The 12880-nt window shown below is 41.2% G+C and overlaps 1 protein-coding gene across 5 annotated transcripts in view; it reads left to right on the forward strand.

The window, feature by feature from the left end:
• The window catches only part of ERCC6L2 (ERCC excision repair 6 like 2), a 186402-nt gene that overhangs the window by 129504 nt on the left and 44018 nt on the right, over positions 1-12880 (forward strand). For 4 of the 5 annotated variants that reach the window (XM_069088008.1, XM_069088009.1, XM_069088010.1 and 1 more), the window contains 2 exons: positions 172-353; positions 3821-4909. In XM_069088008.1, the coding sequence (XP_068944109.1) occupies positions 172-353; positions 3821-4781 (1143 nt within the window). In that variant the 3' untranslated portion in view covers positions 4782-4909. Of the gene's footprint in view, positions 1-171; positions 354-3820; positions 4910-12880 lie in introns of those variants that run through there. The other variant, XM_069088013.1, reaches the window with a different exon arrangement.

Raw genomic sequence — 12880 nt, forward strand, 5'->3', positions numbered from 1 at the left:
TTACCTGTGTTGGGATCTAGGTTAAAATGATACATGATTTCCGTTAAATATATATTCCTAAGCATTTGATATAGCAGGGTGGAAAATAAAATTTTTTCATGAAAAAAATGGAAGTATAAAAAAAGATATGATGTGCTTTTTTGTAGACATTTGTATCTTTTCTTATTTTAGACATGTGAGAGGAGAAAGAAAGATTCATATACAAAGATTCTTAATAAAGGACAGCAGCCAAGTGAAGAATACCACTGTCTCCCGCTTTACATTACAAATCCTGTGATTTATAAAAAGAAAGAAGTTCACCATGTGGACCAGACCACCTTCATAATGGGAGAAACTCCAAAAGGAATCCGAAGGTCAGTTGCTAAAAATGGAATTGAATATTGAAAAAATAAGGTATTGAGTAAATCCTGTCAAAAAATCTAGAACTTTTTGTCAAAAGTCTATATTCTTTGAGTTCTGTCCATATCTAGAATCTGAATATTTGAGAATAATGTAGATTTTTTTCTAAATTAAAATAAATCTAATGTTCTTTTAATGTTTTAGTTTATTTTTAATATTCTAAGTAGGATACACCCAAATATGAACAGGTTGCCTAGTAGCACTGCAGGTGGTTTTATAGTTTAAAGGCAGATTTGCAAGGCCGTACCTCTCCAGCACGGTTATTCATGCATGGATTGGAAGCTGACCTCTTGGCTGTTTTCTGAGTCAACCTCTATGGCATCGGTGTCCACCGATCTGTGCACAAGAATCTCTTGTTGTTGTTGACTTTTTGAGTCATGTCTGAGTCCTTGTGATCCCAATTTGGGGGTTTCTTGGCAAGGGTACTACAATGGTTTACCATTTCTTTGTCTAGCCCATTTTATAGATGAGGAACTGAGACAAAGAGGGTTAAGTGACTTGCCCAGGGTCACACAGCTAATAAGTGTCTGAAGCTAGATTTGAACTCAGGAAGGAGAGTCTTCCTGATTCTAAACCCAGTGCTCTATCCACTGCAACACTGAGCTGCCCAAGGATCTCTATAGGTTACTAATGTTGTCTGCATTTTATTGTATTTTTTAATTGTTTTGTTAAGTATTTCCCATGTGCGTTTTAATCTGGATTGCCTGACCCATGTTTGACACCTCTGCTCGAAGGGAAATAAGATTTCCAATCCTTTAGCCCTGGGCCTTTGGCTCAGCACCACTTAGAAATGTTAGTCGGAGTAAGAGTTTGCCCTTCAGCTTTTGTTTGCTCTACTCAAGGAATAAACACCTGATGCATTGAATAGAGTGCTGGGCCACAAGTCAGGAAGACCTAGACACTAGACCTCTGCCTGCCTCAGTTTCTGTAACTGTAAAATGAAGATAACAATAAGCCCTGCCTCCCAGGGCCGTTGTGAGGATGAAATGAGCTAATAGGTGTATCGTGCTTAGAACAGTGCCTGTCACTTCACAAGTGCTTCCTCCCCTCCTTAAGGAGATTGGGGACCAAGGGACAAGAGGAGAGACGGCAGTAGTTTCCTCATACCACATGTTCCCTCAGTGTGGCGCCTGTGATGAGTCACTGCAGCCCTTTGGTGCTGGGCTGCCCAATATGTAGAATGAGGGCATTGAACTAGACCTCTGAGGCGCCTGCGGCCCCAGATGCACCATGATGGGGCATTTGTGCTGCTCTGTGGGGGACTCAGGCCGAGCACATTGAATTCCTTCTGGTTTTGCCCCAAAACAAGAACAAGCAAAATTGGAGTCTTACTATTGATGATCAAACCGCTCTGACGTGTTGGTGCTGGAGTTTTTGGTTTTGTTTTTGGGGTGGGTTAACTATGTGAAAGGACGTTTGGAAGGGAGAGAGGTGGTATAGGGGAAGGGGCCTTGGAGTCAGGGTCAAAGCATTGAATCCCTGTATTTAGCAGCTGTTTGGGCAAATTCATTTCACCTCTTGGGCCTTAAATTGGGTTGTTCAACTAAACTACCTCCAAGGTTCCTTCTGGCTTTAAGTCCTGTGACCCCAGAGTCAGTTAGCCTCAGTCTGTTTGTTTAAGATACACCAGCGCAGTGGTAACCTGGACTCCTTCCAGAGTTAAGAGGCTGACACGCTGAGTGTGGCTTGTGGCTCATTCGGTTACTAGAGAATGTAGTTTTAAGACCAGCAGCCTTGAGTCCAGTTAGATAAAGGCAGAAATGAAACTAAAGTCTTCATCCTAACTCGTTTTGTAGAATGCAGCATCATATACAATGAGCATATATACTTATCTGCAGAAAACGTAGCCATTCTGGAGATAGTAGAACTGTCCAGTTATAACTGAGGTCATCTTTTTGGCATAGTAAATGTGAAGCTCATTTAGCAGCTATGGAGACAATACCAAGTTTGTGGATAAATGAAGACATCATCATTGCCACTTAATCATGCCAATTAATCACTTCATCTTCACAAGCGCAAATATTTATTAGAAGGTCCATGAAAATGGATTTGGATGTGGTTAATAAACAAAATCATCTTAATCTCCATTTGCTTCACTTGAAATGAAAAATAGATCCTTTTAAGGCCTAGTTTGCTTCCTTGCTTGGGATCTCCAGTAAGAGCACTGCCAGTGTACAGAATGGAAATTTGGAAACTTGCATCTGCCTGGTTAAACATTCTGATAAAGCCGCAAAATGACCGAGATAGCTTGGGGAAAGCAGCAGGCAGGCTTTAGGAAACGTAGAAGAATGGAGTGATGTGCTTCTTCCACTAGCAAAACTAGAGGTCCTCGTGAAAATGGCATTGGAATTGCAGTTAAGAGAAAAGGAAGCTGTAAAAGCTGCTTTTAATGGGAAAAGGAGTGTTGTACCCACACATAAATATGAATATATCTCATCATCATCATCGGTATTGATGATCATTTTTAAGAATACATTTTCCAAGTGCTTTTCTTAGAACTCTTACTCCTACCAGTGGCATTATTGATTAGGAGAGTTAGTCAGCAGAAGTACCAGGAGGACCTGAGTTCAAATCTGACCTCAGACACTTAACACAAACACTAGCCGTGTGACCTTGGGCAAGTCACTTAACCCCAACTGCCCTCCCCCCAAAAAGGCAAAAAATAAAATAAATTAGGCAAAAGAATTGCATAGATGCGAGATGCTTGAAGACCTCGTACTTAGAGTTACCAGTAAGCATGTTGTTAATAACGTCAAAACTACCCTGGCTCAGTGCCTGTGGAGTGTCAGCCATTGTCTTTCTTAGGGCTGACCTGCTTTTGTCCCTCAAGGACTCCTCAGCTGTGCCCAATTCTTTGTGACCTCGCTTGGGATTCTCTTGGCAGAGATACTGAAGTGCTTCGCCATCTCCTTCTCCAGCTCATTTTTACAGATGAGGAAACTGAGGCAAACGGTTAAGCACCTTGCCCCAGGCAGTGAGTGTCTGAGGCCAAATTTGAACCCAGGGACATGAGCCTCCCTGACTCCAGGCCTGGCACTCTATGTTCTGTGCCACTTAGCTGCCCCAGACTTTAGTATAATGTAGCTTTAAAATATATTTTAAAAATGCATATTATCTCAGGTCAGAAATTGCCAGACTGATGCGAATGACATGGTGGAAGCACATAGTTCTTTGGGAATATTTGCTAGCAATTTTTTTTCCATTGACTATAAAGAGACATTACCCTTTGACTCTAGTTATGATACCATTTGATATTCTTTTCAACTAAATAATAACTGTCTATTGCAGAATTTAGACCTTATGGATTTAATTGAAAAGATCACATTCCTTTTCCTAAATTATATACTATTGATGGCTCTGCCTCTCTTTGAAAGTAAAAGAAAAGGAAAAATAATCAGTGATTTGTTCATTAATACTACAGGAAACAGTTTGAAGAAATGGCTTTTTTCTTCAGTTCCTCTTCTGTGGAAGAATTTGCTAGACGTATAACAAGTGCTGCATCAGAAGAACGGCAGCAAATGCTAAGAGAGTTCTACATTTCCAGGTATCCGGAGGTGAAAGAATTGTTGGCAGATTGTGATCCGGAACTGACTAAATCTGACACTGAGAAAGGAGAAAATGTTAAGACGAGATCTAGGAAGAAAAAATCCCTGGTGAATAAAAGACTGTCAGATTCTCATCCTTCAGCAACTAACATTTCTACAAGTGGGACTGTACAAATTTACAATCCAAAAAGACATAAAGGAAAAGTAAATAAGTTTCAAAATGATGATTCCTGTGGAGAAGTTTTGTCTAATAATGCAGAAACCAAGGAACTACCCAGTGGTTTTACCCCAGAGATTGTCAGTGGGAAAAAGAGCCAAGCACTCAAAGATGCTTCAGTCCCCAGCTCTTTAAACAGTAAATCTGAAACAAGTGAGAGAATGTTAGTAAATGCCGTTAAGGGCCAACAGGACTTTACAAGAACAGACTGTTCAAGAAGCGAACCTCTTTTGAAATCTGAAAACAAAAAGATAGAAAACCAAACGGTGAAGGGCAGCACCGTGGCAGACTTACTCGGTGACACTTCCATTCTGGATGACCTCTTTCAAAGTCACGGCAACGATCCTACACAGCTGCCAAGGACAGCTCTTTCAAAGCCTGTGGAGAAAGCCAAGTCTCGGCCAAGGGATTTCTGGGACATATTGAATGAGCAGAATGATGACAGTCTTAGTAAGTTCACCGACTTGGCAGTGATAGAGATGTTGTGTGAAAAAGCACCCCATGCTGCATCCACTAAAAGAAGTGAAGAGCTGGAAATGTCTCTTTGGAAATCAAATGAAAAATTTTTGTGGAAAAAAAATGAGACAGATGATTCACATGAAAGCACACCAAGCAAATAGTGTGATACCTAGAAACACAAGTGAATCACAAAGCCAGTAGAGGTCAGCTTTAAATGTTTATGTTGGCAGGAAATGCACAACGTGATTAATTGAATTCATTTCTGAAAAATATATTTAATTTAACTCTGTCCTTGGGTTTTGTTTTTCTTCTCAGGGGATAAAACATTCTATTCTATGTGAATGCACTGTTAAAAAATTAATTAATTTGATATTTTAAAGTATACTATTCTCATTGTAGAATAGGCTTCTGTTACAAAGCCCCTCACCTAAAAGAAAAAAGGAGAGCAAAATACAATGGAAACTAGTACCTGACTAGTCATTAGAAAACCTAGGTTCTTCTTCGAGACATTTACCATGATCAAGTCCCTCTGTCTCCCTAAAGCCTACTGGAGCTAAGCTGTTTTGATTTGTGAGTACTCTCCTAGCCTGTTGTATTGGCCTCAGACCAAACCGTGATTCACATTCCATGTACTAATTGAACTAGTCCTTGGCCATCTTGCCATCTGCCCCTTTTGCCATCCATAATGTTTTCCCTGATGCTGCTTTCTACCTCTTGCACTGATCACTTTAATCACGTCAATACTACTGTTGTTTGAGGAAAGGGTTCATCAGTCAGATGCCCTGTGGATTAAATTACTACCCTTTTGACTCCCCACACCAGAGGTGGGGAACTTCACAGAACAAATCCCCTTAATAAAAGCATTTGTTCCATAAAATTTGGACTCAGCTGCTCCCAGGAACCTAGAAGGCCACATGCGGCCTCAAGGCTGTAGGTACCCCACCCCTACCCCAGACTAATACCCTTCTCTAGCAGCCATTCCCCAATATGTATTGTTCCTTCCCGTTAAAATGTAAGCTCCCTGAGGGTAGGGACTGCCTCATTTTTTTTCATATTCCCAATACTTTACTGGCATAGTGCCTAACTCATAGTAAATAATCAATAACTGCTTTTTTTCATCCATCCATTCATTCATCAGTAGAATGAATGGGATTGAATTCTTGTTCATCCACCCTCAGAATTCTTATTTCTTACCATTGACCAAATTGGTGTCATCCCATCTCCTCCCTCTTTTCCTCTATTTTCTTCCAAGGCTACAGTAACTCATCTATCTCACTATATCTTGGAAAACCTTAATGCAAGAATTTTTTTCCTCTTAATAACTGCATTATTGTGAAATTCTAACATATTTTTTAAATGGTGATATTTTAATGACTTTCTGGTTTCATCCAAGCCTTTTCATCGTGTGTCACTCTTGTTCATGTCCTCCCCTAAATCTTTCAGGGAGTATCTGCCCACCATATTACCATTACAGCAAAGCACAAGGGGCCTGCTGTCTCTCACTCTCTGTTCTCACCGTTATGGACAGTTCATGTTTCTTCTCCAGTTAAATATTTCTTTAGTCATATGTTTTACACCAGTTAGTAAGATGCAGCCTGCTCAAGCCTGCCATACACCTGCTCATTGCCTATAGCTGTAATTCTTGGCAGAGTTGTAGTCCTCTCTTCACATCAGTATAACATTAGTGAAAAAGTGTAGGTAGAAAAAAGGTAGGTCTTTCAAGGAGAAGAAGCAACGTTAAGAGTGCTATAAAATATCCCCAAGTATCTCAGTCTTCTCTCCTCTTCTAGTTGAGTTGTATCCCCCCAGTTCATTGTCTTTCAGCACAGGCTACCCAAGATATATATACATATATATGTGTTTACATGGTGTGTGTCTATGGACAAAGTCGTACATACGGATTGTCCGCTTAACTAGGGATTTGAAATCGGCGTTCTGTATCCATGGGGTTTTCGCTATGCGGATAGCTAGGCTGAACATTTTTGAACAATCTCACTTAGAAGACTACACAATGTTCCCAGCCTTTGTCCCAGCGAATGGGAGCATTGTACCTCCCAGAATAGCCCATTTTACTTTTGAATAATTATAATTTTAAAGAAATTTTTTCCCTACCTCTAGCCTAAATATGCCTCTTTAAAACATGTAACATTCTAGTGCCAACCACAGCAAGTTTTTTCCTCTCCCAAATAATATCCTTTAGGTATTTGAAAGCAGCTATCATATCGTCCCCTAACGTTTTCTCTCCTTTAGACTAAGTATCCCCAGTTCCTTTAGACAGTCTTTCATATACATCGACTTGAGGCCCTACACCATCCTTCTTGCCCTCTGGATGCTCTCTAGCTCAACGTTGTCCTTCTTAAAACATGGTACTTATAACTGAAAACAGATGGGGTCTGACTGGGGCAGAGTTCACCCGGACGATCTCCTGTTTATTCCTAGACCCTGTGCTTCTCTGTCTGCCCCCTACGAATGTCTCTCATGTGCCTTTTATATATCTCGCATATACATAATTGCTTGCGCGCAGTCTAGCTCATTAGGGTGTGATTTCCCTGAGGGCGAGGACGGTGTGTGCCTCGCTTGGTATCCCCACACAGTGGGAATTAGCACAGCGCTTGGCACTTAGTAAACACTTGATTGGTTGTTGTCCTTCATTCTTGAAGAGGATCGAAATGACATCCCTACGTTGGAGTCGAGGTGCAGTGTGTCTGACTGACTGATCAGACCAAGACAGGCTCGGAATGCTTTACCGCAGGTTGGGCATAAGTAGTCCCTGTGAAGACCTGGGCTGGAGATGGCACTTAATTTGTGCATATCACGTTTCTTTGGAGCTGCTGCAGCTGTGCATTGCTCACAGAGCACAACGCCTTCTTTGATGTGGCCGCATCATGCTGGGTTGTCCTTTGTCAGCATCTCCCATGCCATGTAATCAGGTCCAGAGTCCTTCAGAGAGACCTTGAGAGTGTCCTTGTATCGCTTGCTGATCTTTTACCGCAGGTTAAAGTCAGCCCCTCTCTTGTCAAATTTCCAGCTGAAGAAGAAGTTTTGAATGCCATTGGGTTCCTGTCCTGTGGCAAAGCGTCTGGTGCTGATTCTATTCCAGCTGAGATTTACAAGGTTGGGGTGTCCATCACTCACACTAAAGCCAACTAAACTTTTCTGGGTTATATCCCTCCACTGTCCATCTCTATAAAGGTAAAGGAAATAGATCGTCTTGGGACAATCATGGGTTGGGGGGTGAGGGGACTGCAAGGGAAGGGTCTCTCTCTCTCTCTTAGTCATTGTTGGCAAAGTTCTTGCCAGAGGCCTCCTTAGAAAGGTAAGCCTTCAGCTGGAAGATGTCATCTACCAAAAATACTTGATTAAATGTTTGTTGATTGACTGACTGATGTTTCCTTTTGGTTTTTATGCATATCTATTTGAATTTGTGACTTAAGTATCATAATATAGTTTTCCTTTACATATATAGCATTAGAGTCTTAAAATATAAAGAATTATTACAGAGATTTTTATTAACAATGAATCCTGTGAGCTTCAGAACTTGGGCCTAAAATTTAGAAATGAGTTTCTAAAACATGTTTTGGGGATAGCTGTCATAGTTATGTTTATTGTTTTCATCGACACACTGATGGAATGCCAATAAAAGCTGTAGAATTTTTCATTGCTTTTGAGTGATCCTAGTCCTTAGGTTTATACCTCCAAAGAGGTTGTTGGCAGAAGATGCCAGTCTGTATAATAGTGTTTCTTGGCAACCTTATTTGTAGTAGCAAAAAATTGGTAACAAACTACATGTCCTGGGGAATGACTGAAAAAAAATGCTATGTAAAGATAATAGAAACAATAAATATTAAAAACTTTGTAGTGAAGTAAAGAAAGCAATTCCAGAAGAGCCATATGCACGTTAGCTATAACTGTGTAAATAAAACATTACACAGCAACAAAACTAAGTTACAGAAGCATAGAGTTGTAGGAGCTTCCAGTTGCAATCACTCTTTTGTACTGTTTTGCTGAACTGTTCTAAGGAGTGTACTTGGAGTTTTTGTGCATTTGTGTATGTCTGCTTTCTCAAAATAGAATTTATCAATTAACAAAAAATTGTGCCCGTCATCCTAAACCCAACCAAACGATGTTTGTTCAGTAAGGAAATTGAATTAAATGTGTCTATATGCTAAGAAGTAAAAACAAAAACAAATAGTATGCCAAGCATTATGTGAAGCTTATACATAATAAAAATATAATCCATGCCCCTAAGGACTTTAATGTAGGGGGGAAAACCCACCAAAGTTTAGTTTAAGAATCCACAGTGTAGTGAAAAGACCAACGGACTTGGAATTAGTCAAGGAATATGAACCTTAGCACCAAGTCTGCCGTCTTGATTTCAGGAAAACCAACTTTGCACTTCACAGTCCTTACTTTCGACATTAACTGTTCCGATCCTTCCAAATCCACACTTGATGACACTGAATTTGCCAGCTCTAGTGACACACAGGGATTGGTTTTTTGCAAGGAATCCATTACTTTTGGTACTCACTGGGCAATCTGCAGGATTTTGAACGTGTCATTTTCTATCTAGAGTGAATAGTGAATAGATTAATGGACTTGGAAACTAAAGATGTAGCTTCAAACCTACTCTCTGATTTTTACCATTTTTGTGACCAAAGGCAAGGCAACCTCAAACAACTCTCAGAAACTGTAGGAGCCATGGCAGTCGGGAAGCATTTATTAAGCTCAGGTCTTGTGTTACCCACTAAGGTTACAGAGACCAAAGCAATCCCATCCCTGCCCTTGTGTTTATATTTGGGAATATGAAAAATAGATACATATTTACAGATAAATACAAAGTGATGGGAGGAAGAGGAAGAGCACACTACCAACTAGAGGTATCAGAAAAGGCCTACTCAATTATAATAGTAACAAAAGCTAGCATTTATTTAGATAGCTACAGCTGCTTGACTTTGAAGGAACCCAGGTGTTCCAAGAAATGAAGGTTTAGAGTGAAGGACTCCTAGGCTTTGGGTAGAGCCTGGCAAAAGTGTGACAACAGAAGGTAAAATAGTGTGTGTAGGCAATAGTAACTAATGCAGATGGCCTGGAACGTAGCACGCACAAAGGAGGTTATGTCCAAACAGCCTAGGAGAGTAGGTTGGAAACAGATCATGCAGGGCTTTAAATATCTAGCAGAGGAATCCATACTTTATCCTAAAAGTCATTAGACTTATTCAAGTTTCTTGATCTTGGAAAGGACATGGCTAGACACTGGGCTTAGTAACATCAATTTAGCTCCAGTTTAGAAGTTAAATTGGAGAAAGAGGCTAGAGGCAGAAAAACCAATTAAGAGATTATTGCAATAGTACAAAGAGAACATAAGATAATGAGGTTCTGAACTGGGATGGTTGTAATGCAGGTGAAGATAAAGGGGTAAATACGAGAGTGGAGGTAGACTCAATCAGCGGGCATTAAACACCTCTTCTGTGCCAGGTGTTGTAGGAACTGAGGATACATAAATGAAAACATGCTATTTTCCTGTCCTTGAGGAGTTACATTCTGTAATGCTAGACAACTTGTCCACATAAGTACATAAAAAATGCAAAATGAACGAAAGATATTTTGGTGGGAGAGATACTAGCAGAGAGGTGATGAAGAAATGTAAGAAGGCCTGAGCTTGGAATGAAACTGAATTTTAAGTGAGATGGTGGTATACCATTGCAAACACGGAGGGTCCCCCAGCGGCAAGCTGAGTGCTGACTGTGTGTGTTGGGTGAGTGGGACTGACTGAAGTTGGAGTAACCCTCTTGTTGGTTGGTGCAGCCCCTTTAACCATCCAAAACACCTCCAGATCTTGCCCACTGGTGTTTAACACTGGGATGGCAGGTGTGCTAGAGAAGCCATTTTTAGCTGTTTTCTGGTCATGGCTTGAAAACCGAGACCTGATTTCCCATTGTCTCAGGCACCCTGAAATTTGGGGCATTTTTTCTTCTAATTTATCATATGACTGTTTCCTAGCCAGAGCAACTGAGTGACATTTCTCTTTGAGTGGTGAGATACAGGTAGGGGGAAATCACCAAAATGGAAGGAACTCTAGAGGTTGTCTGGCCAACCCCTTCACCTTATAGAAGAAGAAGCAGCTAACATGCAGAGGTATTGTGCCTGGTCCAGGAGCACAGAGCCTATTGTTGAGTCGTTTCAGTCACATCCAACTCCTCGTGGCATTTGGAGTTTCCTTGGCAGAGATGCTGGAAGGGTTTGCCATTTCCTTCTGCAGCTTGTTTGACAGATGAGGAAACTGAGGCAAACAGGGTGAAGTGACTTGCCCAAGGCCACACAGCTGGTAAGACTCTGAGGCAGGATTTGAAGGCAGGAAGATGAGTATTCCCGACTCTAAGCCCCCTGCCCCACAGAGCTAGTTAATGACAAAATTGAAAATGAAATGTGTTTCTCCGCAACTGATGGGCACATACCCCTTCAAAAAGCCAAGATTACAGGTTTCTTTATTAGGCGTATTGCTTGATTTTCATTGAGTCATCCTAACGTTTGTTAGGCCTTAAGCATGCAAGTTCAGGGTCGAGGTTGTCCTGAAGTATTTTTAATGTCATACGCATCATAGAAATTCTTCATAATAGCCCCTACTCGATTTTATTCAATAGACATGTAATTTCTCTGTACATTATCTACTTGTATATGTACCATTTTCCCACTCAAAGATAGAAAACCTTTTAGTAACATGTGTATGGGCTGTCAAAGAAATTATCCGTCCAACATTCTTTGAGTTTCACCACTCTGCTCTGATTAAAAGGAAAAATTTGCTGTGTCTGGATGTCTTCTCGGTTAGCTAACAGAGTTCCCTGCCTCTTTGAAAGGAACAGCTTAATAAATACTTTACATTGTTCTAGGTAGTCAAGTGGGAAAAGAAACATGCTACATGGCTAGATAAGATTTTCTCCACAAAGATACTCAGTTTCAAGGAACCTTGAGTAAGTAGTTTATCCTTTTGTAACATTCCTGATCGATGTTTTCTAAGTTAGGAGGTTTTATTTTTCCCCTAGCATAAGGCACTGTAGTCTGAAAAATAAGTTTAAAATGACCATTATATGTAAAGTATGCTTCTTTCATAATAACTGGCACCAGTAATTCAGTTTAGCAAACTTCTGTTTAAACCACCAAACCGCTTTACTGGGTATTGGGAATTTGAAGATAAGATGCAAAGGGTATGCATTCTATAGGGGAAAGGGTGGCCACCACCTCCAGATGGACTCTGGAGTCACAGAGACTGGATCTGATCTCTGGAATCTGACCGCAGAGGAGTCAGTTCTTTGTTTCGTGCTGCCCCAAACTTGGAGGTAGGAGAAATTTCCAAAAGAAAGCTTGGGCATGTCTAGAGTCTCTCCATACATGGGCTAGAAAATGCCTTCCCACCAAGGTACTCAGTATACAGTTCAGTATCAGGTAGTGGATAGTTTTTACTTCACCCACCACAGGAGCTAAAGTATGAACAAATACCGGACACAAAGCTTTCCTATTGTCTGTTACTCGCATTAGAGTCCCCCAGAGGGTGAAGCCTCAGATGTGCACCATACAAGTCATACACACCAATATCGAGGAGAGGAAGCAAGGTGCTGGCTGTCCGAGCCATCACGACAGGGCCTTTGTTTTTGAGCCCCAGGGTCCTGCTGTTGCTGGTTTCTTTCTCTGATAAGTATGCTGTTAAGGAAATCTCCCTTCCAGAAGGCCGACATCTGAACTGTCGAACTCAGGTACTGGGCATTACCCAGGAGTCAATTTTCATAACTGGCGCTGCTAGGAAATCTCCCTTCTCCGCCAGCAGGCTGTGTTCCAGTCATGCTGCCTAGGGAAGTAAAAGTCCTCCCCTACAGAAGAGGGTGGATTGCAAGAACAGTGTCCTTGAATTCCCTTCTCAGATCAAGAGAAAGTATATCTCCTATCATGTGCTTCACTGTAAATCTGTAAATCTCCAGCAGTGCTGAGAGTGGGACAGGAAGATGAGAAGCATCCCTTTCAGACTCCCTCCTCCACATCCCAAGGGAGAGAAAGTGCAGAGACGGTCCCAAAGGAGCACATTGTCCTCAGCTCACTCTTAGAGACCCAAGGAGGCCAGTTCGTCAGCAAGAGCCCATCCTGGGGCTGAGGCAGCCCCATCACTGGAGACCAATCCTAGGGGTTCCCTGTGTCCCCTCAGCAAGAGGCAAGTTCAGAGCTCTAGTTTCATGGGAGATACTAAAAAAACAAGAAATAACCTTATGACAAA

This window comes from Petaurus breviceps, unplaced genomic scaffold, assembly GCF_028583685.1.
Source record: "Petaurus breviceps papuanus isolate PSGF00001 unplaced genomic scaffold, PetGlider_PUasm1.0 183, whole genome shotgun sequence".
Lineage (NCBI taxonomy): Eukaryota > Metazoa > Chordata > Mammalia > Diprotodontia > Petauridae > Petaurus > Petaurus breviceps.